This window comes from Coffea eugenioides, unplaced genomic scaffold, assembly GCF_003713205.1.
Source record: "Coffea eugenioides isolate CCC68of unplaced genomic scaffold, Ceug_1.0 ScVebR1_507;HRSCAF=1196, whole genome shotgun sequence".
Classification (NCBI taxonomy): domain Eukaryota; kingdom Viridiplantae; phylum Streptophyta; class Magnoliopsida; order Gentianales; family Rubiaceae; genus Coffea; species Coffea eugenioides.
Genome location: NW_020864351.1, coordinates 1,725 through 28,684, shown reverse-complemented (window position 1 = coordinate 28,684; position 26,960 = coordinate 1,725). Strand labels below are relative to the sequence as shown.

Genomic DNA, 26,960 nt, shown 5'->3' with positions numbered 1-26,960 from the left:
CAACCTCTATATTGGACGACTGTACACAAATCCTCTCAAAAACCTCGAGCTATCCTAGTTTCTGAAAGAGAGTTCTCTAGAACTTTTTTTTCATCATTCCTAGCCATATTCGTTGACTTATTTCATCTCTAAATTTATCTCATCTTCCTTTTGTTAAATGGCCTCCAGTTGTCTTACTTGCATTTCAGCCGTCTTGGATGATCTGCAGTTGCTGGAGAACCTGTGTCCTAAAACTTCAGATTGGGAGTGCGAGCTCTTTGAAATGATGTCATTAAAAATATATCTAGGAATTTTCAGAACATTTCTACTATGCGTGAGAAAGTGGGGCGATGATGACGTCGCAAATTTAGGAGCACTGGTTGTTAGGATGAAAGATTACATTTCCAAACGGGGACATGCGATTCACAAGTTCTATCTTACTAGTGTGGAAGATGGATATCGTATGGAACTTGCGGCCCATATCCCCGATGATCTAGAAGAAGAAGCGTCATCTCTCGTAGAAGAAATCAAGGATTTAGAGTACTGGACAAGCCTGTCTAGCAAGTCCCCGGTGAAGAAAGATGACCTAATGGATATCATGGACTCTCTTCTGGAGAGCCCTCGGTACATTGTTTATTTTGCAGAGAACCAGGCACTCTATGCAGGTTATGCAGAACTATCCGAAGACTTTGCAGAGAAGCTGACATTCTTGAAAAACTTCGTCTGTTTTCTTACACTTCATGGCTTCGAAGATAGGCAATTGGGACCTTTATTGACTCACATTAAATCTGTTGCCGTCAATGCAGCATGCAACAATGGAGTGTTGTTCTCTAAGTCGTCCATGTCACGTGACAATCCTATTCAGGACCTGCTGCAGAAGATCATTTTTGCAGAACCCGAAGTCCATAAGACATGTGTCCAGGCCCTGATTTCTTCAAAGTTATCATGACAACCATACAAGGAAAAAGATGAGAACATATTCAGAGACTTCATCGATTCTCTCCTAGTCTATCTTTGGGAGATACTAAAGACTGGAACTTGTATTATGATTTCTTTGAAGGATCGATTGAAAATGCTTTATGACGGGCTGAGATCCTTGAGAATCATTCTCAAGGAGAACCCCAACAATTTTGATGAGAAAATGAGAGATCTTACTGGACTCTTGCTCTGTGATGCAGGACTTGTTATTTTTTCCCTTTCTCTCAGTGTAATTAAAGATGGATATGTCAAGCAAATGGATCTTGAGTCTTTTCATGATTTCTTGAAAAGAATAAAGCTTATCAAGGCAATAGTTGCAGAGAAATATCCAGAAACATCACCGTCATCCAAGTTTCCTAGGACTAATGAGTTGGGATTTATCGATTTTCTTCTAAAATATATGGAAGATTTGACAAATCCAGATGCCCATTCAGTTGCTCTTTCAAACTATCCAATTCATGCAATCCATGAAGAACTTGTTTACTTACGCTTCTTCTTGGGAAGAATTGTGGAATTGCACAATGAAGATCGGGAGCTTCAAGCACTTTAGGATCGTGTTGTTGAGGTGGCATACAAGGTAGAATTTCTTATCGACTCCTTGTTGGTTGGAGACATTCTAGATTCTTCTTCAATCTCATTTGATTCCGTTGAAGAAGAAATTAAGATCATCAAAGCTGCGGCCTTGAACATTTTTGAAAAAAAAACACTTGATCTCAAAGTTAAGGAAGTTACCAAGAGTCCAAATAACATGCCATCACAGGGAAGCATGCCAATAATCAATGACATGATCCTGGGATTGGAGGATGAGGCAACCTCAATAATCAATCGACTCACAAGAGGATCCTCCCTTCTGCAAATTGTCCCCATTGTAGGTATGCCAGGACTTGGCAAGACAACTTTAGCTAAAAAAGTGTACAATGATCCTTTAGTTACATCGCATTTTTATACACGTGCTTGGTGTACTGTCTCTCAAGTGTATCACCGAAAAAATCTGTTACTTGAAATTTTGACATGTATTCACTCCAAACTTCCTGAGAAAATTTCTGAGATGTGTGAAGAAGATTTGGCTTCAGAAGTCAGAAGAGGTCTGCTAAGGACTAGATATCTCATTGTTTTGGATGATATATGGGACACTGAAGCATGGAATGAATTGGAAGCATCATTCCCTGACAATCGAAATGGAAGTAGAGTGATCGTGACAAGTAGAAAGTCTGATGTTGCTGATCCGATAGATGAACTTGATGAAGGGCCTCATTTCCTCCGTCCGCTGACCCCTGATGAGAGCTGGGACTTGCTAAATATGAAGTTATTTCCTGGAAATGATTTGCCTCCACCAGAATTATGCGATTTGCAAACAAAAATCGTGGAAATGTGTCAAGGACTGCCACTTACAATCATCATTCTAGCTGGAATTCTAGCAAATGAGGACCAACATGGTTGGAAAGCACTTGTGGATGGTTTAAGTTCAAGAATCGTCTCTAGTACAGAACAATGCTCTGCTGCAATAGAGTTGAGTTACAAGAACCTACCAGAAAATTGAAGCCATGCTTTCTATACTTCGGAGCATTTCCCGAAGACCATGAACACACTGCTGAGAAGTTGATTTGGTTATGGGGCGCTGAAGGATTTACCCAGAAAACTCAGTTCAAGAGTGCAGAGGATGTGGCAAATGATTTCTTAATGGATCTTATCCACAGAAGCTTGGTCATTGTTTCCAAGCAAAGATCCATTGGTGGTGTCAAAGCTTGTCGCGTTCATGATTTGCTGCATGAGTTTTGTGTGACAAAAGGCAAAGAAGAAAATTTTCTGCAGCTGGTGCGTGGGTATGATGAGATAAATACTTTCAGAGTGCCACGCAACCTACGCCGCCTATGCATCAACTCTAACCCAGAGCACTTTTGCAAGTCCGGGTTATTTGCTCCCACAATCCATTCTCTAATACACTCCGATGGAGGCAAAAGGCACCGACATCGTGGATTTGAGATTTCATCCATTTATGGTATCTTCAAACTTGTTAGAGTGTTAGAATTGAGCGGCATAAATCTAGGTACTACTTTTCCTAGAGAACTAGAATTATTGGTTCAATTGAGATACTTGGCAATTCTAGGAAATATGGATTCAATTCCATCTTCCATAGCCAATCTCTCGAATTTGGAAACTTTCATCCTGAAAACAGTAGTTCGGACTGTTTTACTACCTGATACAATATGGAATCTGAAAAAGCTAAGGCACTTACAAATAAGGGACACCTACTTTGCATCTGTTTGTTCATTTTTGTTACCCACAGACAATCTTGACACAGCTGCAAACTTGTGTGATTTGAATACCTTCACCCGAGTATCTCTTTCTTCTTTGGATATCGTCCGCAAGGTATTCAGTAAAATTCCTAATATTCACAAGCTGGAATGCATTCTCATTGCATATAATGAACATAATTGGGTTTCAGCAGACAAGATTCTAGTACTTGACTTTCTAAGTGGACTAAAATCACTGTATCTGATGTTCAATCATTATACACGTCTTCCAAATCCATGCCAGTTTGAGTTTCAATTCCCTTTGGCAATTAGAAAGTTGACTCTATGCGGCTTTCTTTTCCCTTGGAGCAAAATTTCTGCAATCGAAAATCTTCCCAATCTTGAGGTTCTCAAATTACTTGTTCAAGCCTTCAAGGGCGAAATATGGAACATGGAAAAAGTGGGGTTCCCTAAAGTTAGATTTCTGAAAATAGCTGCATTGGATATTGTCAAGTGGACTGCCTACGAGGGCGTGGACTGTTTTCCAAGTCTACAGAAACTAGCATTGAAAAGCTGTCGCTCTTTAAAGGAGATCCCTTCTTGTTTGGGGAGTTCGACTCTTGAAATTATTGAGGTGTCTCATTGTCCCTTCTCTGCAAGATTTATAGAGCCACTTCAGGAAGAACAAATGGACTTGGGAAATACTGATCTGAAGATCCTTATTTCATAAGGTAGACTACTAATCTTCTCAAGTATCTTTGGTTTGGGCAGCCCCTTTCACTCCTTTTACCTGTTTTTTTTCCCCTAGTACTTTACTTCTGTACTACTGGCTTTGCTGTATCAGTCTAGTATTAAGATCCGTTAATCTGGTTGCTTTAATGCTTCTTATCCTGTCTCAAACTGTGTGGTGGGATCATTCCCAGGATTCATGTTGTTTCTAAAGATTGCAATGAATGAAGAAGCTATCTTCCCCCTCCCCCCCCCCAAGATTTTACTGATGATTCCAAGAGTGTCCCCAAGATTCTGTAAGTTAATACTACTGCTTGGCTGCATAATTGTTACAAATTTGTTGCCTTTTCCCACTCTATCAGGTTTTCTTTTCCCTTGGAGCAAAATTTCAGCAATCGAAAATCTACCCAATCTGGAGGTTCTCAAATTACTTAGTCAAGCCTTCAAGGGGGAAATATGGAATGTGGAAGAAGAGGGGTTCCCTAAAGTCAGAATCTTGAAATTAGCTTTCATGGATATTGTCAAGTGGACAGCCTCCGAATGCTTGGACTGTTTTCCTAGTATTGGAAGACTGTCTCTTTTTGGAGGAGATCCCTTCTAGTTTGGGGAGTTCAACTCTTGAAATAATTGAGGCCTCTGATTGTCCCTTCTCTGCAAGTTTTATACAGCCACTTCAGGAGGAACAAATGGACATGGGAAACACTGATCTGAAAATCCACATGTCATCCCATGAAATGGATTACTGATCTTCTCACGTACGTTTGGTTTGGTCAGTCAATTCACTCATTTTACATTTTCTATTAATTTTCTAGTTTTGTACTATTACTGGTACTGTTGCATTAGTCTACCATCAAGATCATGCTATTCTTGTTGTTTTAATACGCTTTATCCTGTCTCAAACTGTGTGGTGCGGAGAGTCCCCAGGATTATTGTTGTTTCTAAAGATTTAAATGAAGCAACTGTTATGAAACAATTAAAAGTATGGATGTCCCTTTGTATTCTCAAGAGGATTAATTCATGATTTTATGACTACATTATGTATAGAAGTTACAATCCATTAATATATACATGTAGTGGAGAAACCGTTTCATAGGTTTTTTCATATTATTGTAGTAGTGGATGTTTAATAGGATTTATGTACCTTTAATCTTGTATTACCTATATATAGAGATACATTGATACCCTTTGGAAGGACTTTTGTATCTTGTTGAAATATAAGGATATCATTCTCCCTTTCTCTACTCCTTCTTCAATTCCTATTGTAGTATTTCATTTTATTAGTTTTATAACACGTTATCAGCACGAAATCTCTACTTTTGAGCAAAAGGTGAAAACGGAGGTTCTACCTTGAACAAAAGTGAAACAGGAGATTTTGCCAAAATTCTGCCTGTATTTCTTCAAGTAACTTCTGAGGTAAATTTTTGACATATAAATTTATTTCAATTTCTTATGGCTAACATTTGAATGATCAAAAAATACAAGTGCCTATTGCTGAGCAATCATTAAACACAAATATATACTGTTTGACATCTTTGAGTTAATATTTCTCCTTTTAATTCTATTTATTTATCTTTAGAATTATTTGTTATAAATATTTATATTCTGATGCATTGAGTTTTAGAGATGCTATTATAGAAAATCAATTATGTTTGAGGATTCACTTGTCCTTTGAAATATTTAAAGAAAAAGATTCGATCACCTGAAAATAGTCGTTCTTTAACAAAAAGATTTGGCCACCAGAAGATGGTTATTATTTCAAAGCTTGGTATGATAAATTTACCTATGGCTACAAGAACATAATTCTGCAATTTTCAGAATTACTTCTCAGTTGAAATTGTGTCGAGAAAATTTTACTCATAAGATATATTGAAAATGATATTCTCTACAATTGATTTCTCGAACATGCTCCTATAGTAGCAATATTAAGAGAAATTTTGAGAAGTATTTTGTACTTATTGCATACTAGTCCTAGTCCATTCCCAGAAGTGAATGCGACTAAATTTCAATTTACTAGTTATGGTTGATGCCATGACTATGATTTTGATAAATTTGTATTTTACCATGACAAGAGAAAAAGTTACCACTTAAAGTGGGATAATAATGATAAGGACAAGAAAGTATGAATCCCGAAGATAAATGTATCGAAGTACATATGAGGAATCAAAATTATAATAGCATCTTCACATGGCCAATTTCTTTAAACACCCTGAAGGTGTATGATGCTTAATTTAATTTATGATAGTAATTGACTTTTCTTCCTGAAGAAGAAATGAATGTTAAACATTTGGGATCAAAGGATTATGGTGATGATATTTGTCCCATAAGAATTATGGTGACAATGATATGTGTCTCATTAATAAGTGCTACTATATACACTATATTCCAATGAGAGAGACAAACACAATCAGTGGTAGTGTTTAACTGATTGAAAGCTCCAGAAGAGCCACTACTATATTTCTCCCTGTAGGAGAAAAGTTTATCATAAATAAAGCACTACTTTTTACCATGTCTTGAAAAATTTTTGAATTGAATTTGAAAATCCGTTGAAATGGATATCAAATTGAGACACTAAATGAGACAATAATAGAGATCATGTTTAGAAATCAAATGAGATAAAGGTTAATTATATCATAATAACCATTCGAGAGAGAAATGGTTATCGATATAGTTATTTTCATTCTCATTTGATTTATTATTTTCACCTGCAGTAAACCAGAAGTTTACTGATCCCAATGGATATATGATTTGACAAAAGTGAGAATATTTGAGAGCCGACAAGTATTTATACATACCCCCTTTATATTATATATGGCTCCAAAAGAATTTAAAATTTATGTTGGGTATGAATCACCTTTCACGATTAAATATCGTAAAATATTGATGGGTGATCTATTGAATGATTTATTTATTCTGATGAACTACGATTCCCGACATTAGGGGGAGGAAAAAATCAACCGAAAGGAAATCACCTGAAAAATTGAATTTCCTCGATCCTCATACAAAATAATGTGAACTAGAAGTTCAAGAAATTATTCATTTGCAGAAAACTGCAAATCAATTGTCAGATATATTTATCGACTCCAAAAGAGTCATTAAATCAACTATTCCTGCAGGAAATATCTTGATTAAAATTGATGTCCCTGAAGGACATGCACAAGTGCTACATATAAATTTAAGGTCGGCTTACCTAAATAGGGTATAAATTGATTTCGAATAACTCCGGAGATTAAATAAATGTCATGACAAAATTCAACCTCTTGAAGAGGTCGCTCCTGAAGAGCCAACTCCTGAAGAGAATGAAATCATAGAAAATTTATTTGGAGCCTAATGAAATGTAGCACTTGATATTATAGAAATTGATGAGGATCATGAATCTAAATCGGTTGATGAATGTCGGTATAGAAATGATTGTTCAAAGTGGAAAGATACGATCCAATCTGAATTGGATTTATTGGTTAAAAGAAAAGTTTTTGGACCTGTAGTCCAAACACTTGAAGGTGTAAAATCAAAAGAATATAAGTGGGTATTTGTGATAAAGAGAAATGAGAAAAAGGAAATTATGAGGTATAAAGCAAGACTTGTAGTCCAAGGATTTTCACAAAGGCCTGGATTTGATTATGATGAAATGTATTCACCTATAGTGGATGCTATCATATTTAGATATCTTGTGAGTTTTGCAGTACATGAAAAATTAGATATGCGTCTAATGGACGTTGTTACTGCATATTTATATGAAAATCTTGAAAATAATATTTATATGAGAATCCCCGAAGGATTCAACATGCCTGAAGCATGCAAATCAACTTTTAAAGATATTTATTCTATTAAATTACAAAGGTCTTTGTATGGCCTCAAACAATCTGGACGTATGTGGTATAACCGCCTCAATGAATGTCTAACTAAAGAAGGTTATACCAATGATCCAATATGTCCATGTGTTTTTATCATGAAAAATGGATCAAATTTTGCGATGCGATATATGTTGATGATCTAAATCTAATTGGAACTCTTGAAGAGATTCAAAATAGTGTTGAATATTTGAAGAAAGATTTGAGATCAAAGATTTTGGAAAAACAAAATTCTACCTTGATTTACAAATTGAACATTTAAAAAGTGAAATTTTTGTCCACCAAACTGCATATACCCGGAAGGTATTAAAGCGATTTTATATGGATAAGACATATATATTAAGTACTTCAATGATCGTCAGATCATTAGATCCTAATAAGGATCCTTTTAGATCGCAAGAGGAAGATGAAGAGACACTTGGTCCTGAAGTACCATATCTCATTGTAATTGAAGAATATTGGAATGCGACGATTAAAAGATCTCAAATGATGTTTGCATCAGGGGGAGAAATTAATACACAAGAATAGTGTACTCTTTTTCCTTCACTAGGATTTTTGTCCCGATGGGTTTTTCCCTAGTAAGGTTTTAACGAGGCATATTCTTTGTGTAATGGACATCCAAGGGGGAGTGTTATGAAACAATTAAAAGTATGGATGTCCCTTTGTATTCCCAAGAGGATTAATTCATGATTTTATGACAACATTATGTATAGAAGTTACAATCCATTAATCTATACATGTAGTGGAGAAACCGTTTCATAGGTTTTTTCATATTATTGTAGTAGTGGATGTTTAATAGGATTTATGTACCTTTAATCTTGTAGTACCTATATATAGAGGTACATTGATACCCTTTGGAAGGACTTTTGTATCTTGTTGAAATATAAGGATATCATTCTCCCTTTCTCTACTCCTTCTTCAATTCCTATTGTAGTATTTCATTTTATTAGTTTTATAACAGCAACCTTTTTTTTAGTCGGATTTTAGTTATATTTCCAAGAATGTTTTGGCCTTTCTTTAAGTACTCTTAAAAATTAAGAATCCTATGTGGCATTTATATTAATTCAAACGTTAAGTTCCAGAATCCCGGTTCGTCGTGCTATATCAGGTTCATCGTTCTGTATCATAAATAAACTTAAACCGTCAAGCATTTTGCAAGGTACTAACTAGTATCAATAAGCATGACAGAATTGAAAATGAATCCAGTCTGCTGCCAGATTTAGGGCTGCAAATGAATCGAAATCGTGAGCGGCTCAGTTTCGAATTCGACTCGAACTTGGTTAACATCGAGCTCAAGTCAAGATCGAACTGACCAAGTCGAATTCGAGCTCGAACTTGAGCTCAAAAATATTAAATTGGTTAGCTTACAAGTCAGCTCGAACTTAATTATATATATTATTTATTTTAATAGTAAAATTACATATATATCCCTAATATTTTATTATTTATTAAGAAAATTTATTATTTTATTTATCTTTTAAAAATAAAATATTTATTTTTTTTATTTTTTAAACTCGAGCTAGACTCGAATTTGAGTTGAGCTCAAACTCGAAGTTGAACTCGAGCTCGAATTTGATATTTTGAGCTCGTCGAACTTGAATTCGAGTTCGAGTTAGTTTCATAAAATTATATTGAGACTCGCCTTGTTAGGTCTAAACTTAACTCGACTCTATTTGTTTGCACCCCTAATCTACTTCTACAATTTCCTTCTGCTAGATTTAGTAGTGTAGCTATCCGACCTGAGCCTAATAATGAGATTAAGTGAGTATTTTGTACCCACTCAGTACTTCGAATCTTTCCTCCTCCTCCTTCTTGTCCCCAATTTGCCACTTGCATTATTCAATTCTGTTGTTGAGTCTGTCTTTATCTCCTAGATTGGGAGTTTTACAAAAAAATCTCTCATCTTAGTGGTTATAATTACAATGGATTTAAATGAATTTAAATGTGCTAAAGGCATCAGCTCAAGTGTTGTATGCACTAACCCAAAAGAATTTTAGGAGGCCTACACCCCAATCTGAGAGTAGTTTTGGTTAGGCATCAAATTGAAAGAGCAAGTAATGGGCATTTGGACCATTAAACATTTTATTATATTTAGTCTTTTTTATGTTCTCAGTTTTACGTGCCTTTTAAGTTTTGGAATTATTTCCTAAGATTTTGTACTCTTTTTTTATATTATTTTTTTGTTATAGTAAATTTACTCCTTCGCCAATGAACGTAGGTCAATTCGACCGAACCACGTAAAATTTTGTGTCTTTTGATAGATGTCGACCCTATACAATAATAAATACCTACTCAAGAAAAAAATATAATTTTTATATATAGCGGTGAATAGGGTCGAATCCACGGGGACTAGAGATAATTCGTTTCTTCCACAATTCGGAGTATGGGGGACTTTTATAAAAATATAAAAATAACCAATTAAACTAAATAAAAGCAACTCATGAAAATAAATGTTATCGTTTGGAAAAAAATGAAAATAAATGAGAATTAATCAACAATAGATACGACTCTAACAAAAGGTGCAACTTTTCAAACACGATCCATACAACTGGTCGTCAATGCAAAGATAATTCAATTACTTATTAATAAATTAGTTATAGCCATCAACAAGTTCTGACAACCAATTTTTCCTTACTTTATTGATAGCCAAGATACGACCGTTAACTATTTTTCTAACCAAAAGATAACCCTAGATACAACTATAGGATTTTATTCTTCAATTGCATTAAGAATTAGAAAAGCCCAACCCTAATCAACAAACACGTTACGAGAGTTTGTTTAAGTTAGATCATACGTTTCCCTAACAAAGGATCAATCATGCTAGTTGCCACTAGTATTAATCGATTAAACAATTACGGATTCAATCAATTAATCTGACAGTAGATTATTAGATTAATTCGAATATCGGACCCTTGACATTCAAATAACAAAACAATCATAAAAAGTTAAACTATAAAACGTACAAATACCAATAAATAAAATTATTTTGATCTCACAGATGTTTAGAACCGCGCCTTCAAGTTGACCTTCGATTAGAAAAGGAAATTAACTACTCTCCATTAAGAACAATCCAACCAATTTCATTGACAAAACTTGCATGAATGTTCGACAATGGAATAAAGAAAATGTCGGAAAAGAATGAAGGAACTAAAAAGACGAAGAGGAAGCTCCCCGCTTTGGCTTGACGCGGGACGATCAATCCGAGAGACCTCCTTTTTATTGTTTCCACTAGGGGTGGACGTGGGTCGAGTACCCGCCCCATTCACCATTTGGCTGATCCGACCGGCATCTTGTGGGTCAGTTATTTTTTGATCCTTACCCGTCCCGTATATCAGCGGGTACCCTATAATTGGGTACCCGCTGAGATAGGGTCGGGTCAGCGGGTACCCGTCCCGTCCCGCCCCGCCCCGCCCCATTTATCATTTAATTTTAAAAAATAATTTATACCAATTTAATTTTATATTTTACACATTCATCTAAGATTGAATAAATTTTTTTTTCTAAAAAAAGGTTTCCCACCAAGAAACAAGCATGTGAAGAAAATATAAGATAAAGGAAAAAATTAAAAGAATTCGAAATTAATAAAAGTTTGAAATAAGTAGCACAATATTTAATATATATGTTCCACATTAATTAAACTTTTTCTATAAAATATAAGATCATGGTCTCTACAAATGAATCTTGTAAATAAAACTATAGTCTCTCATATTTGTAATGTAATTTGTTCAATAAAATTACTTATTATAGATTCGGGTTTTTATTATGTGACCCTAACCCGCCCTAAATATACCCGACCCTCTTTTGACCCGATCAAATAATAAAAATCGGATATTCTAATTTTCGGATCGGATATAACGGGTTTTCGAGTTAGCGGATAATTTTACCCACCCCTAGTTTCCACCCTACAAAGTGCAAATCAAATGGGAATCCGGCTTCCCTTATTCTTTGTTTCCTAGTTGACGTCTACTACTCATAATAAAGACCTATTGTCTAAAAAAAAGGAAATAAAAACGATAATAACTCATGTTTCCTAATTCAACTCTACAACTAAGAAAGATAATTAAAGTCTTCCAACTTCCAACGAAGATGTTCATATTTGACTCGAATTGGGAAATCTCCGGATGCGATAAATTTTCGAGTCTTCTGGACTTGAAAGTAATTCTTGAAAAATCACATTTTTTATCACTTTTTGGTCCACCTCCCTATAATTAGCATAATTAACCAAATATAAATAGAATCTACCAATTAAAATAATATTGGCTAAAATCAAGGAGAAAGTAATTACAAATTTAATAATAATTTTGCACCCTATAATCTTTCTGTTTTTTTATTTGCTTTGTTATTGTTTTTATTGAATTACGAAGAACCCTATTGTTCTTGTTGGTCAATTTTCTGGAATTAAATCTAACAAGTTAGTATCAAAGTTTCAGATTCTGGGTTCGGCGGGAACGATGATGATAATAGACTATCAATATCAATTCTGAAATATTAATTTAACGCTATAGAGAGTGAAGAAAAATCTCGCGTTGGAGTTGAGTTGAGTTTTGAAGAGAGTTATTTGACCCATTGGAACTCATTGAGGATTTTATGAAAAAAGTGAAGCAAGATTACTACGTTCGATATTTTAACCCACTCTGATCTGTTGAAACTTTTGTGCATTTTGACTCGTTGGGACATGTTGAACCTTTTACATCTTGGCTCGTTGGTGGGTCATTGAGGTCTGTTAGCACTTTTGTGGTTCATGGGGATTCGTTAGACTTTATGGAGATGGTGGAAAATGTTTGCTATTGACAGGTTGTCGAAACCTGTGCAATAATAAATATCTGCTCAAACTAGAGTTAATTTCAATAGATAGTAATAAGTAGGGTCGAATTCACAGGGATATTCGTTTCTTTCGGAGTTCAAACTAACAATGGGGGGTTTTTATAGCAATGGCAATAATTAAACAGTTTCGAATAAAATTAAATAGCTAACTAAAAATTAAATGACAATTCACTAAAACCAAATTAACAATAGCTAAGCTCTAGTCAAGAAATAATTTCAGCAATGGTTCAACTAATTGATCATCGATGCAGAAATAATTTCAATTATTAACTAGTAAATAAGTTATAACTGTCAAACAAGCGATGACAGTCAACTCCTCCTTACTGTGTCGATGACTGAGGTACGCCCGTCAATCACTACTCTAATTGAGAAATAACCTTAGGTACGTCCGTAAGATTTAATTTCCCAATTGCCTTACGTATTAGAGGAGTCTTATTCTAACCAAATAACACATTACCAGAGTTATTTTAGATTAGCCTGCGTATTCTCCTAACACAAACCCAATCATGCTAGTTGTCACTATTTTAGAGCAATTGAACAATCACGGATTCAATGCTCCAATTGATGTTAGGTTGCTAAATTTATTCAACGTCCAGGCCTAGAGTATTCAATTAACAAAACAACCATAAACATTGCAAATAGAGAATATGCAAAAATCAGTAAATAAGAGGAATAAATAAAATTAATTTGATCTCGTAATTTTTGGATAAAACAAAGCCTCCGTTGTTCTTTGACTAGAAGTAGAAACTTAGTTCATTTACATGGAGGAAATCCCATGCAAAATTACAGAAGTAATTATCGAAAACAAAGCTATGTTCCAGTCGTCCTCCTAGAATGGACGGAAAAGAGGAAATAAAGAAACGGAGGAATTGGACCCCCAAAACCAAGGGAGCCAAAACTGTCTCTAATCTAAACAATCAAAAAGAAAACAAGAGCAAAAGCCGACCCGCGAATGTTCCTTCTGTTTCGGAATTCTAGTGCCAGTAAACTACCTATTACTAGTCAACTACCAATTAGCAAAAGGAAAGGCAATCTGCTTGTGGTACAATATGGAGCCCGGTTTGTGAATCTTTTAGAAGCTTCTTACGTGTGGAGCATTTTTCTCAAAAAAGTCTCCTTTTTGCACTTGTTTGCTCCTCTTCCTGTAATTAGGGCCAAATACCAAATATAAATATATGTTAACAATTAAAACAACATTTGGCAAGGATAAAGAGGGAAATTAACAATAAATATACTAACAATTAATACCCTATCAGCTATTTATCGATATTAGATACACACCAAGATAGAGATTTGTTGAGTTTGTTTTTGTGTTTCACATCAAAAGTTTTACAAAGAAATCTCACCTTTTAGTGATTATAAATGCAATGGATTTAAGTGAATTTAAATGTGTTAAGGGCACCGGTGCAAGTATCTTATGTGCTAATCCAAGAGAGTTTTAGGAAACCGACACTCCAATCTAAGAGGAGTTTTGGTTAGGTATCAACCAAAAGAGCAAATTATAAACCTTTTGAACCCGTTAAGCATTTTGTATTATTTAGTCTCTTTTGTGTTTTTGGACTGTTAAGCATTTTATATTATTTAGTCTCTTCTTTGTTTTCAATAATTTTAGGTGTCTTTTAACCTTAGAATTATTTCCTATGATTTCGTATTCTCTCTTTTGTACTCTTTTTTTGTTATAATTAATCTACTACTCTTTTGCCCGTGAATTAAATCTGCTACCCCTTCGTTTGTAGATATAGATCAATTCGATTGAACCATGTGTTTTATTTACCTTATTATTATCTTTATTGAATTGTCAAGAATCCTCTTATTTTCATTGATCAATTTCTTGGAACCAAACCTAACAAATTCCGCTTGGTGCCTCAGTGAAGGCACTTGATTATAAATACTCTTGGTAGATCAACTTGCGTTTCTTTTTTATGCTTTTATCCCCGTCACAAGAACTTTTGACCAGGAATACCTATAATGTTTTCACACTAGGATTATCTGAATAATTGATCTAAAAGATGGATCAAAACGACTTTCACACTCTTAGGTTCACATTGCTCAGGTAATGATTTTATTCTAATAACTAAGGGATAATTTCAGAAACCTCCCCTGAGGTTTCTGACATTTACACTCACCTCCCCTGTGGTTTGAACAATTACACTAACCTCCCCTGAGGTTACTAATCCTTTACAAATTCAGTCCAAATGATTAAAATATTGTTTTAGAGAGTGAAATTAGAATTTTGTACCTGATTTGCCCTTTGTGCTACATATCCAATGAATGACAAAGTATTACAAATTAATTAATAATTAATAAACTTTAAGGAGTATAGTTTATAGGAAAAAACGTATTACTTATTTAAAGTGCCTGCTCTTTACGAGTATTTTACTTTCAAACATTTACTTTATTACAAATATTTATTCTTAAATACAGATTTGTATTACTCTCAAATATTTAATTTTTGTTAAATAAAAAACCTACCAGTTATTCTTCCGTAGAAATATTAATATAACACTTTTTCAATTTTAGTTATAAATATTTATGTATTTAGCATAAATTAAATGATTCAGGATTAAATACTCATAAAGAGCTAATACTTTACTCATGTAATGGATGAAAATCATAAAAAATTAATACTTTATGGGGGCATTTCTTTTTTAAAAAAATATTTAATTTATATTAAATAGATAACCTACTGATTTTCTTTTTGCGAGAATATTACTGTAACACTTTTTAATTTTTAATTACAGTAAAGGATTAGTGTAGACACCAAATTTTTGTCAATTTTTAATATTTTCTCAAGATTTTTCTATTTAACGAGTTATTTATTTTCTTGCATTTTAATATGCATTTTCTCATTTTTGCAGGTTTGCTTTACGAAAAGAAAAAAAAACAACAAAACAACAAAAATCAAAAAATCAAAAAAATCATTTTGATCATTTTGTTTCACCAAATTAACTATTAACCCATTTTCACACTCAATGGCCATGGACTTGTCTTTTCATTAGTTGAGAAATCATCATTTTGGAAGATTCAGCACACAAGCCCATTTTTGGCTACAAGTCCCTCTCGGCTCTCTCTGGAAAAAGCAGGGAAAAACAGACAAGGAAAAGAAGGGAGGCTCTCGGCTCTCTCTCTGGGCTCTCAACCGAAAAAAAAAAAAAGAAAAAATTTTCCCTCCCTCTCTCGGCTAGCTCTTAACAGACAGAGGACAAGCCACAACAAGAAAAAAGACTCCAACTCTCACTGGGACTCTCGGCTCTCTCCCTCTCGGTTCCTTTTTCTTTTTTTCTCCCAACACACCCACAGGCATCAGAGAAGCTTCAGCCAAGGCAATTTCACTTTCATTGAGGTACTTTCCAGTTTTTTTTTAAGGCATATGAGATACATTTTGGTTTTAATTTATCTTGCTTTTGCTGGTTTTTTATTGTAATTGTTGTGTTGCTGAAATTTGGGAAATGGCATGAACCAGATTTAGGAAAAGGAAAGGTTTATTGTGAATGCATGTTAATTGTTTGAAAAAATGCCAAAAAGAATTTTAGGGGCTGTTTTGCTTTATTTTGGCCATTTTATGTTGTTTTCTTGTCAAATTAAGATTATAGTTGTATCGTAGAAGTTGCAAGGAGTGTTATGGTATAATTTTTGTGATTTTTGGTGAAAGATATAGTGTTTTAAAAATAAAAAAACTGGACTGACTTTTTGCTTTTCGGCCACCTTCGGATCATCTTTTGTAAAAATTAACTCCGGAAATGGAACCTACGCGAAAAATCGAGTGAGGGGGTGTATTTTGAGGATTTTTTGGTGACCGGAGAGGTCACCGGCGGTGGCGGTCGGCGGTGGCGGTCGGCGGCGGCGGCGCCACCGGCAGCCTCCATGGCCACCAGCTGAAGTTTTCTTCAGCTGGCCGAACAAGAAGAAGAGGAAACGGATGGGGAGAAGGAGAAAGAAAAGAAAGAAAAGAAAAGAAGAAGAAAAAGGAAATGGGCTATTTGTTTTAGGTGGGCTTGTGGTTATTTTGGTTGGGTTTGGGGAATGGACTTTTGTTTTATTTCTTTTGGGTTTCGTTTGGGCTAGAAGGTCAGAGCCCATGCCTTTATTTTGGTTGGATCTGAGTGACAAAAGACGGGCTGGCCTTGTGTTTTGGTTTGGACTTTCGGTTGGGCTTAGGTAGTTTTCGGCCCAAAGAAATAGAGAATGGCCCAGTGGCCGGTTTTCTTAAGAAGATCTGATTACGATTTGCACTTTAGCCCCTAATCTTTGGGATATTTTTACTTCGGCCCAGAACATTTTAAATTTGTTTCACTAAGGTCCTTAATTTAATTGCATTTTGGTCCTTGAATTTTATCTTTCATTTAATTTTGACCCCTGAACTTTGGAAAATATAATTTTGTCCCCCCAAAAGTTTTTCAATTTTTGCAATTCAGTCCCTGATGAATTTTGACTCTCTTTATTATGATTGTTTCTTTTCTTTAATAGCTAATTATGCTACTTTTGAATATACTTAACTTGTAATTTTTAGATTTGCTTAAATTTCTTTACGTCTGACATATTAGTGTGAATTTAGTGCTTGTATTATTATTTTATTTTTCAATTAAATTGGTGCCATGATCCTTTTGTTCATTGTGAGTATAATTAGGACAATTTGACTCCATTTAGTCACCACTTCAAACGGGAGGTACTCCTATTTTATTATTTTAATGTCAATTACGTGCTCTTATGTGCTCCTATGTGTTCCTATGTGTTTATATATCTTTATATGCTTTATTTATTTGATTTAAATATTCATTCAAATTTTCTTACATATGTTTCAGTTAATTTTTATAATGATTCGAGAGGCATTTAAATACCTCAAAATGTAATAGATAGGATAATTAGATTTATTTCATTATATTTTTCCTTTCTAGATTGTAGTTAGGCGCTCCCCGATGTAATAGATAGGTTGCGTGTTTATGTGGCTTATGTGTTATGTATTTTATCCGCTTTTCTTAGGATTTTGGCATCTAGATATTATGTTTACGTGTTATGTGCTACGTGCTCTTATGTGTCTATTTGTTTTAATTTATGCTTTATTTGTTTCACTATGAATTGTTAATGCATGATGTCACCACACTAGTCCAACGCTAGTTGTGGTTTCTCCCTCCGCTTACTTGCTAGTCCAACGCTAGTAAGGACTTTTAGAAATGGGCTAGTCCAACGCTAGACCCTTTAGGTCATCTTGCGCTAGATTCATCTTTGTATGCTATTCACTACATTTTCATGCATATTTTCATTTTTAGGATCTTTTCTCATTTGCATGATATTCCCTATTATATTATCCCCTACCCGCTATAGGTGCTAATCATGTCATTTAGAATTGCATCTCATTTAAGCTAGTTCATTTGCTTGTTCATGTTAGGATAATTATTTTTCAAACATGGGAAATGGGTGATTATAACTTTCTAGTTTAAGTACCCTATTAATCCATGTATAAGAAAATTATGTCACGAGTTTTGCCTCCCGTACCCTTTATGTTGCATTCTCCTTTTCTTTGATCACTTATATATATGTATATAATTTAATTTCTTTTCTTTTATTTTAATTTCATCATTTGCATATTCGTGACACTTTCAAGGAATCATTTTGGCCTTCGCAATTAATGCGATTGGTTCAATTAAACCCCTTGAATGAACATTTTGTCCCTTTCGATATATTTAGATTTGCATCCATATAGGAAACATCCAAATATGATAAAATTAAGGGTTAGATTAGGAAAATTTTGACTAAACCTCGCAACTAGCTTAGACTAGGTTGAAAGGGTGCCTTAGGTTTGAGTCAATTGAACCTTTGCCTTCCCTTTCTTCAACCGTGACTCCCGAACCCATTTTCTCTTGTTTTCAAAGACCTGGAGTTGTCAAAAAGGGTTTTATTTTATTTTACTTTATTTTTGGGTGACTTGGTACACCAAAACTCCATACCAAGTGGCGACTCCTATTTTTTTCTTAAAAACCCTTTTAGACTAAATTTTGGACACAAATTGTCGCATACTTTTAAGTCCCATTCTAGGTCCTTTTTCATTTATTATTAATAAATCACATCTTTTTATAAAACACTTTCTTTTTCCATCTTGTAAAAAATGGGGCACGACAGTTAGTAACAATATTTTAATCATTTGGACTGAATTTGTAAAGGATTAGTAATCTCAGGGGAGGTTAGTGTAATTGTTCAAATCACAGGGAAGGTGAGTGTAAATGTCAGAAACCTCAGGGGAGGTTTCTGAAATTATCCCAATAACTAATTGAAACACAAAATCATTGCCAGCTAGACGTAACCATTATGATTCACAAACAAACAAGAACATGATACTGCGCACTACTGTGTGACTGTGGTTCAATTCAATGGAATCAAACAATTCTGTATTTGGTTTTTAATGCTAGAAGTTGGGTCAGCCAAAAAAACCAGCTGGAATAATGGAAACGGTGCGACAATAAGAAAAAGGCTGAGTCCCAGTGGACCCCTTCTAAAACTGTCGTTTCTTCACATTGTCCCACTTAATATTTTATTATAACCTTCCCATCCAACTTCCCTTGGGTTGGGTAGCTTAATTTTAAGTTGAACCAGTCGTGTGAAAATCATGTGATTTCGTGAACTGGCCAAATTACCAATCTCTTGCTATTTATAATCTCACCACGAAAGTTTTGAACTATAATAAAATAGTCGATATGAGCTCTCGATAATGTGCATATCATGAGAACATTAACAAATTAACACGCTCCTTGATATTTTTTCATATTCTTAGTGAGTATTATAGGGAGTCAATAAAAATCAAAGGTTATGAGCAAGTTGTTGAAACTATTTAGACCAAAAAAAAAAAAAGTGTCCTACTAATTTTTAGCATTTCCCGAAAGATAATAAACAGCATGCACTGGTTCAATTTTCTATGACCTGCTGACTCCATATAAGATCAGCTTTTTTGGGTCAATAATTCAGCTAGAAAATTATTCCTTATGAATAAATAAAATATATCTAGTTGTGAGTCTATATACTCGCAACTATGAAGGAAATTTTCAAATCATGAGAGTTTTAAGAAAGGGTCCCGAATGGTCAAGGTTTAAAAAAAATTAATTCTATAAATGTGATTTCTAAACGATACATTCGTGCGGTATTTAAGTAATATCTACCTATACAAATAGTAAAACAATTTTATAAATGCATCATGCGAAAAAAAAGGATTGCATTTCACTAAATGCGCTTTTCACAATTTGAGAAAAAGTTAAAAAAAATATTACCCTTTGAAAATTTTTCTTAAAATGTCTCACTTTTTGGGAATTCAATATCCAGAAAAGAGTTGAGCACTCGATTAAACGTGTAATTGTTGTAGCCTAATAAGCTTGTCAAACATTACTGACTGAAAATAACGAAATATAAAAATATTGTAGCAGATTAAGACGAGGAATCCATTACTTTTTCACCAGTGAAATTTCTTATACTTTACCTTTTTCTTTTTTTGGGGGTAAAACTGTGAAAGTAAATTGTGAAAATAAGGGCAAGTTCCTCGACAAAAGCCAAAACTTTAGCGAATAAAAGTAGGATTGATTGACTTTTCACATCTCAGAACAGAGCCGGTGGGGTCCACAATAATTCAGTAGCTCTCCTGCCTCTCCATCATTCTTCTGCAATGGAAAAGATAAATATAGGAATAAAGAAAGATTAATGTCAGCCAGATGTGAAATTTCTGCAAAGAAAAGGCCAAATTAGCCCACCAGGTCCAGCACCAGCCCTCCCAACTGGGCAATGACAGACCCTCTTTACCAGCTCTCCCAATTGGACTGTGCACAAATTCTCTCGAAAACCTCGATCTAACTTCTTCTGAGCTCAGAGCTTTCCTAGTTTCTGAAAGAGAGATCTGTACAACTTTTTTCATCATTCCTAGCCATATTCATTGACTTGCTTCATCTCTAAATTTAACTCATCTTCCTTTCGTTAAATGGCCTCCAGTTGTCTTACTTGCCTTTCAGCCGTCTTGCATGATCTGCAGTTGCTGGAGGATCTGTGGCTTAAAACTCCAGATAGGGAGGACGAGCTCATTCAATTGAGGAGACTAAAAATACATCTAGGAACTTTCAGACCATTTCTTCTATCTGTGAGAAAGTGGGGCGATGATGATGATGCAAATCTGGGAGCACTGGTTGTCAGGATGAAAGATCACATTTCCAAACTGGGACAGGCGATTCACATGTTCTATCTTACTAGTGTGGAAGGATATCGTACGGGCCATGATATAGATATCCCCGACGATCTAGAAGAAGGAGAGTCATCCCTCATGCAAGAAATCAAGGATTTTGACAGCTCATCAAGGTTGTCTAGCAAGTCCCTGGTAAAGAAAGATGACCTAATGGATGTCATGAACTCTCTTCTGGAGAGCCTTCGGTACGCTCGCTTAATTGATGTCTTAAAATATAATGAAGAGCCGGAACTATGGGAAAACTTAGAAGAGAAGCTAACATTCTTGAAAAACTTCATCTGTTTTGTTACACTTCATGGCATCGATGATGGGCAATTGGGACCTTTACTGACTCACACTAAATCCGTCGCTGTGAACACAGCACCCAACTATATCCTGTGGGGCTCAGAAGAAAATCCTGTTCGGGACCTGCTGCCGAAGATCATTCCTGTAGAACCCGAAGTCCATAGGACTTATTTCCAGGCCCTGATTGCTTCAAAGATATCAAGACAACCATACGAGAAAAAAGATGAGCACATATTCAGAGTCTTCATCGATTCTCTCCTAATCTATCTTTGGGAGATACTAAAGACTGGAGCTTGTGTTATGATGTCTTTGAAGGATCGATTGAAAATGGTTTATGACGGGTTGAGGTCCTTGAGAACGATTCTCAAGGGGAACCCCGACGTGTTTGATGAGAAAATGAGAGATCTTACTGGACGACTCCTCTGTGATGCAGGACTTGTTATTTTTTCCTTTTCTCTCAACGAAATTAAAGATGGATCAGTCAAGGAAATGGATCTGGAGTCTTTTCATGATTTCCTGAAAAGGATAAAGCTTATCAAGGCAATAGTTGCAGAGAAATATCCAGAAATATCACCATCATCCAAGTTTCCCAGGACTAATGAGTTGGGATTTATCGATTTTCTTCTAAAATATATCGGAGATTTGGCAAATCCTGATGCTCGTTCAGTTGCTCTTTCAAACTATCCAATTCATTCAATCCATGAAGAACTTGTTTACTTACGCTCTTTCTTGGGAAGAATTGTGGAATTGCGCAATGAAGATCAGGAGCTTCAAGCACTTTGGGATCGTGTTGTTGAGGTGGCATACGAGGTAGAATTTCTTATCGACTCCTTATTGGTTGGAGACATTCTAGATTCTTCTTCAATCTCATTTGATTCCGTTGAAGAAGAAATTAAGATCATCAAAGCTGCGGCCTTGAACATTTTTGATAGAAAAACACTTGATCTCAAAGTTAAGGAAGTTACCAAGAGTCCAAATAACATGCCATCACAGGGAAGCATGCCAATAATCAATGACATGATTGTGGGATTGGAGGATGAGGCAACCTCAATAATCAATCGACTCACAAGAGGATCCTCCCTTCTGCAAATTGTCCCCATTGTAGGTATGCCAGGACTTGGCAAGACAACTTTAGCTAAAAAAGTGTACAATGATCCTTTAGTTACATCGCATTTTTATACACGTGCTTGGTGTACTGTCTCTCAAGTGTATCACCGAAAAAATCTGTTACTTGAAATTTTGACATGTATTCACTCCAAACTTCCTGAGAAATTTTCTGAGATGTGTGAAGAAGATTTGGCTTCAGAAGTCAGAAGAGGTCTGCTAAGGACTAGATATCTCATTGTTTTGGATGATATATGGGATGCTGAAGCATGGAAGGGATTGGAAGCATCATTCCCTGACAATCAAAACGGCAGTAGAGTGATCGTGACAAGTCGAAAGTCTGATGTTGCTGCTCTGATAGGCAAACTTGATGAAGGGCCTCATTTCCTCCGTCTGCTGACTCCCGATGAGAGCTGGGACTTGTTAAACATGAAGTTAGTTCCTGGAAATGATTTGGCTCCACCAGAATTATGCGAACTGCAAATGAAAATCGTGGAAATGTGTCAAGGACTGCCACTTACAATCGTCATTCTAGCTGGAATTCTGGCAAATGAGAACCAACATGGTTGGAAAGAACTGGTGGACGGTTTAAGTTCAAGAATCGTCTCTAGTACAGAACAATGCTCTGCTGCAATAGAGTTGAGTTACAAGAACCTACCAGAAAATTTGAAGCCATGCTTTCTATACTTCGGTGCATTTCCAGAAGACCATGAACACACTGCTGAGAAGTTGATGTGGTTATGGGGGGCTGAAGGATTTACCCAGAAAACTCAGTTCAAGAGTGCAGAGGATGTGGCAAATGAATTCTTAATGGATCTTATCCACAGAAGCTTGGTCATTGTTTCCAAGCAAAGATCCATTGGTGGTGTCAAAGCTTGTCGCGTTCATGATTTGCTGCATGAGTTTTGTGTGACAAAAGGCAAAGAAGAAAATTTTCTGCTGCTGGTGCGTGGGTATGATGAAATATATACTTCCAGAGTGCCACGCAACTTACGCCGCCTATGCATTAACTCTTACCCAGTGCACTTTTGCAAGTCTAAGTTATATGCTCCCACAATCCGTTCTCTAATACACTCCGGTGGAGGTAAAAGGCACCGACATTGTGGATTTGAGATTTCATCCAGTTTTGGTATCTTCAAACTTGTTAAAGTGTTAGAATTGAGCAACATAGATCTAGGTGATACTTTTCCTAGAGAACTAGAATTATTGGTTCAATTGAGGTACTTGGCAATTCTAGGAAATATGAGATCAATTCCATCTTCCATAGACAATCTCTCGAATTTGGAAACCTTCATCCTGGAAACATTTGTTCACACTGTTTTACTACCTGATACTATATGGAATCTGAAGAAGCTAAGGCACTTACAGTCAAAGGACTTTAACTTGTCCACAGACAATCTTGACACTGCTGCAGACTTGTATGATTTGAATACCTTCTCCCGAGTTTGTTTTTCTTCTTTGGATATAGTCCGCAAGGTATTCAGAAAAATTCCTAATATCCAGCAGCTGAAATGCATTCTCGTGAAATGCATTCCAGCAGCTGATTGGGTTTCAGCAGACAAGATTCTCGTACTTGACTTTCTAAGTGGACTAGAATCACTGAATCTGGGGTTCATTAATCTTCCAAATCCATGCCAGTTTGAGTTTCAATTCCCTTCGGCAATTAGAAAGTTGACTCTATTCGGTTTTCTTTTCCCTTGGAGCAAAATTTCAGCAATCGAAAATCTTCCCAATCTGGAGGTTCTCAAATTACTTGATCAAGCCTTCGAGGGGGAAATATGGAACGTGGAAAAAGAGGGGTTCCCTAAAGTTAGATTTCTGAAAATAGCTGGCTTGGATATTGTCAAGTGGACTGCCTGCGAGGGCGTGGATTGTTTTCCAAGTCTGCAGAAACTTGTATTGATAAACTGTCGCTATTTAAAGGAGATCCCTTCTTCTTTGGGGAGTTCGACTCTTGAAATAGTTGAGGTGTCTTATTGTCCCTACTCTGCAAGTTTTATAAAGCCACTTCAGGAGGAACAAATGGACTTGGGAAATGCTGATCTGAAGATCCTTATTTCATAAGGTGGACTACTAATCTTCTCAAGTATCTTTGGCTTGGGCAGCCACTTTCACTCATTTTACCTGTTTTTTTTTATTTCCTAGTCCTTTACTTCTGTACCACTACTGGCTTTGCTGTATCAGTGTAGCATCAATATCAGTTAATCAGGTTGCTTTAATGTTTCTTATCCTGTCTCAAACCGTGTGGTGGGATCATTCCCAGGATTCGTGTTGTTTCTGAAGATTGAAATGAATGAAGCAGCTATCTTTTTTTCCCCCTTAAGATTTTAGTTATGGTTCCAAGAGTGTTTCACACATTCTGTAAGTTAATACTACTGCTTAGCTGCATAATTGTTACAAATTTATTGCCTTTTTACACCATTAGTAATTTGTTTTCGAATGCCACCGATTAATGTATTTACTTGGATTTGCCAATTTGTCAATTCTTTTTTCATAGCGTTACTTGCATTGCATCTAATTCCCCCGTTAACTCTACTAGATCTAACTATTAATAGTATATCTCATAACTAGGGCTGCAAACGAATCGAGCCGCTCGCGAGCGGCTCGAGTCAAACTCGAGCTCAGAATATTAAGCTCGTTAGCTCGCGAGCCGGCTCGCGAGTTTGGGTATATATATATATTTTTTATTTTTATTTTTATTTAATAATAAAATTACGTATATTATATATATATATATTTTTTTATTTTTTATTTTTATTTAATAATAAAATTACGTATATTATATATATATATATTTTTTTATTTTTATTTTCATAGTAAAATTACGTATATATCCTTAATATTTTATTATTTATTAAGAAAAATATTATTTTATTTATTTTTTAAAAAATAAAATAAATATTTTTTATTTTTTTTCGAGCTCGAGCTCGGCTCGGCTCGGCTCGAAATTTGCCGGCTCGTCGAGCTCGAGCTCGAGCTTGAGTTTGGTAAAATTTAGTCGAGACTCGACTCGATTAGCTCAAAACTCGACTCGGCTCGGCTCGTTTGCAGCCCTACTCATAACTCATGCGACTTCTTAAATCTGGCAGAGTTAAAGGTGGAATCAGAGGGAATGGCTCAAAATTTACATATTTGATAGTTCAATGGGTAAAAACATACTATTTATAGTTGAATGGTCAAATCTTGATCATTGAAAAAGTTTAGTGGCTACTCGAGTAATTTTCTCTAACGAGTATTGAAAGGATAAATTTGACGATTTATTAGTTTCATTTTGACGTTTTACTATTGACCGTTAGTTTTTCCGTAAAAACTAACGATGACACTTGAACTCAAACTATGAGATGGTTATATATGAATTTTTAAACTATAGGGGATTATGTCGTAGAGGACTAAATCATAACGGAGTAAAAAGTAATTTACCCTTATATATAACGTAACATACTATGAAGGCATGCTGATTAAACAAGAAGTATTGTTCTTTCTTCTTCTAAATCCAAAACACATTTAGTGGTACTAGTAGAAAGGTGGACTTAAGACTACTTGAGGGGAAACTAGGGAAGATGCTCTACAATAAAAGACGATTCAAATCTAGAACCCCACGTTACCATAATTTTATACGAGTTCTAACTTCTGAAATGCTATGCCACACTAAACACTGAAACCTTAAGTAACTTGTAGCCCTACGAAAAACTTGTTGTGTTTGGATTGCATTTTCCGTCATTTTTCATGGAAAAATTACTGTAGCGATTTGATATATGTGAGAAAAAAATGTGATTGAAAAATGTGATTACGGAAAACGACAATATTTTTCGACGGAAACAAGCAATCCAAACAAGGCCTTCTACTTGAAAGTCCTCGACTACCAGTAGCTTAGCTAGGACTTTTTTATTAGGTGGCAAAATTTTGTGTCGAAAAATGGTAATTTCCAAATGTAATTTAAATTTTTGGCTTGTATTTTTTGTTTAATTTCTATTTCTTAGCTTTTAAATCTTGATATCTGATTGTAGCTCAAAGTAAAATATTTTATCAAATTTTTTATAAACAAGTTCTTTTTATCACTACACTACTTAATAAATAAACCAAATCTTAGCCTATCAAACAAAACAAGGAAGCTACACGTTGTCAGTATTTCGAAACAGATGTTAGGTGTCATTTACCCAAAACAATAATAAAACTTAAAGCATCCAAACCCAATAAAATTACTTCAAAAATCATTATTCAATAACCATTATAATTCAATTAAAAGTTCAAATTGTTTCTCAATTTCAACGTTCTTAATCAAATGCTTTTGAGCCAAAAATGAAATTTGAATATTACGTTGAGATAATAGAATCACACAAAAAAAATAAAGTGTGATAAGCATTACCTTTCTTTACAAGTTCTATATCAAACAAACTCTACTAGAACAAAAATAAGTTCATGACATTTACAAATGAATCTTGTAAAAAATATATTGCCTCTAACAATTGATATGCAATTTGCTAAATGAAATTACTTAGTTATTTCAAAAAAAAATTGTATTTTATGTATATATACGAAGATTAAAAAAAAAGTATATAAGTGATGGGTTGGGCATCCGTGGGTTCTCAAGAGGCCCGTGGTTTCTCAAACCTCTTATCCTAAGCCTCCTCCCGCGCGTATTATTGGGTACTTGACCCAATTTTGCCTAGTCAAGAAATATAAATCAGGTATCTAATTTTCAAAATGCATCAAAGTGACTTTCACAGACCAACTAGTATTTTTGCCGACCCGTCATTGAGGTGAGGT

The 26,960-nt window shown here is 35.1% G+C and overlaps 3 protein-coding genes across 3 annotated transcripts; all 3 read left to right on the top strand.

Annotated features, from left to right (window-relative positions):
• Positions 1–1,705: 1,705 nt before the first annotated feature.
• Positions 1,706–2,497, top strand: LOC113758436 (putative late blight resistance protein homolog R1B-17). The gene has a single exon (XM_027301294.1). The coding sequence runs from the start codon at positions 1,706–1,708 to the stop codon at positions 2,495–2,497; it is 792 nt and encodes a 263-aa protein (XP_027157095.1).
• A 140-nt stretch (positions 2,498–2,637) lies between these two features.
• Positions 2,638–3,921, top strand: LOC113758435 (putative late blight resistance protein homolog R1A-3). Its single transcript, XM_027301293.1, has one exon. It carries the CDS (start codon positions 2,638–2,640, stop codon positions 3,919–3,921), a length of 1,284 nt encoding a protein of 427 aa, XP_027157094.1.
• Positions 3,922–20,546: 16,625 nt separating this feature from the next.
• Positions 20,547–24,257, top strand: LOC113758434 (putative late blight resistance protein homolog R1A-3). Its single transcript, XM_027301292.1, has one exon. It carries the CDS (start codon positions 20,547–20,549, stop codon positions 24,255–24,257), a length of 3,711 nt encoding a protein of 1,236 aa, XP_027157093.1.
• Positions 24,258–26,960: the final 2,703 nt, after the last annotated feature.

Coding starts and splice junctions, on each gene's coding strand:
- LOC113758436 (XM_027301294.1), top strand. CDS start 1,706: ATGCCATCACAGGGAAGCATGCCAATAATCAATGACATGATCCTGGGA.
- LOC113758435 (XM_027301293.1), top strand. CDS start 2,638: ATGGATCTTATCCACAGAAGCTTGGTCATTGTTTCCAAGCAAAGATCC.
- LOC113758434 (XM_027301292.1), top strand. CDS start 20,547: ATGGCCTCCAGTTGTCTTACTTGCCTTTCAGCCGTCTTGCATGATCTG.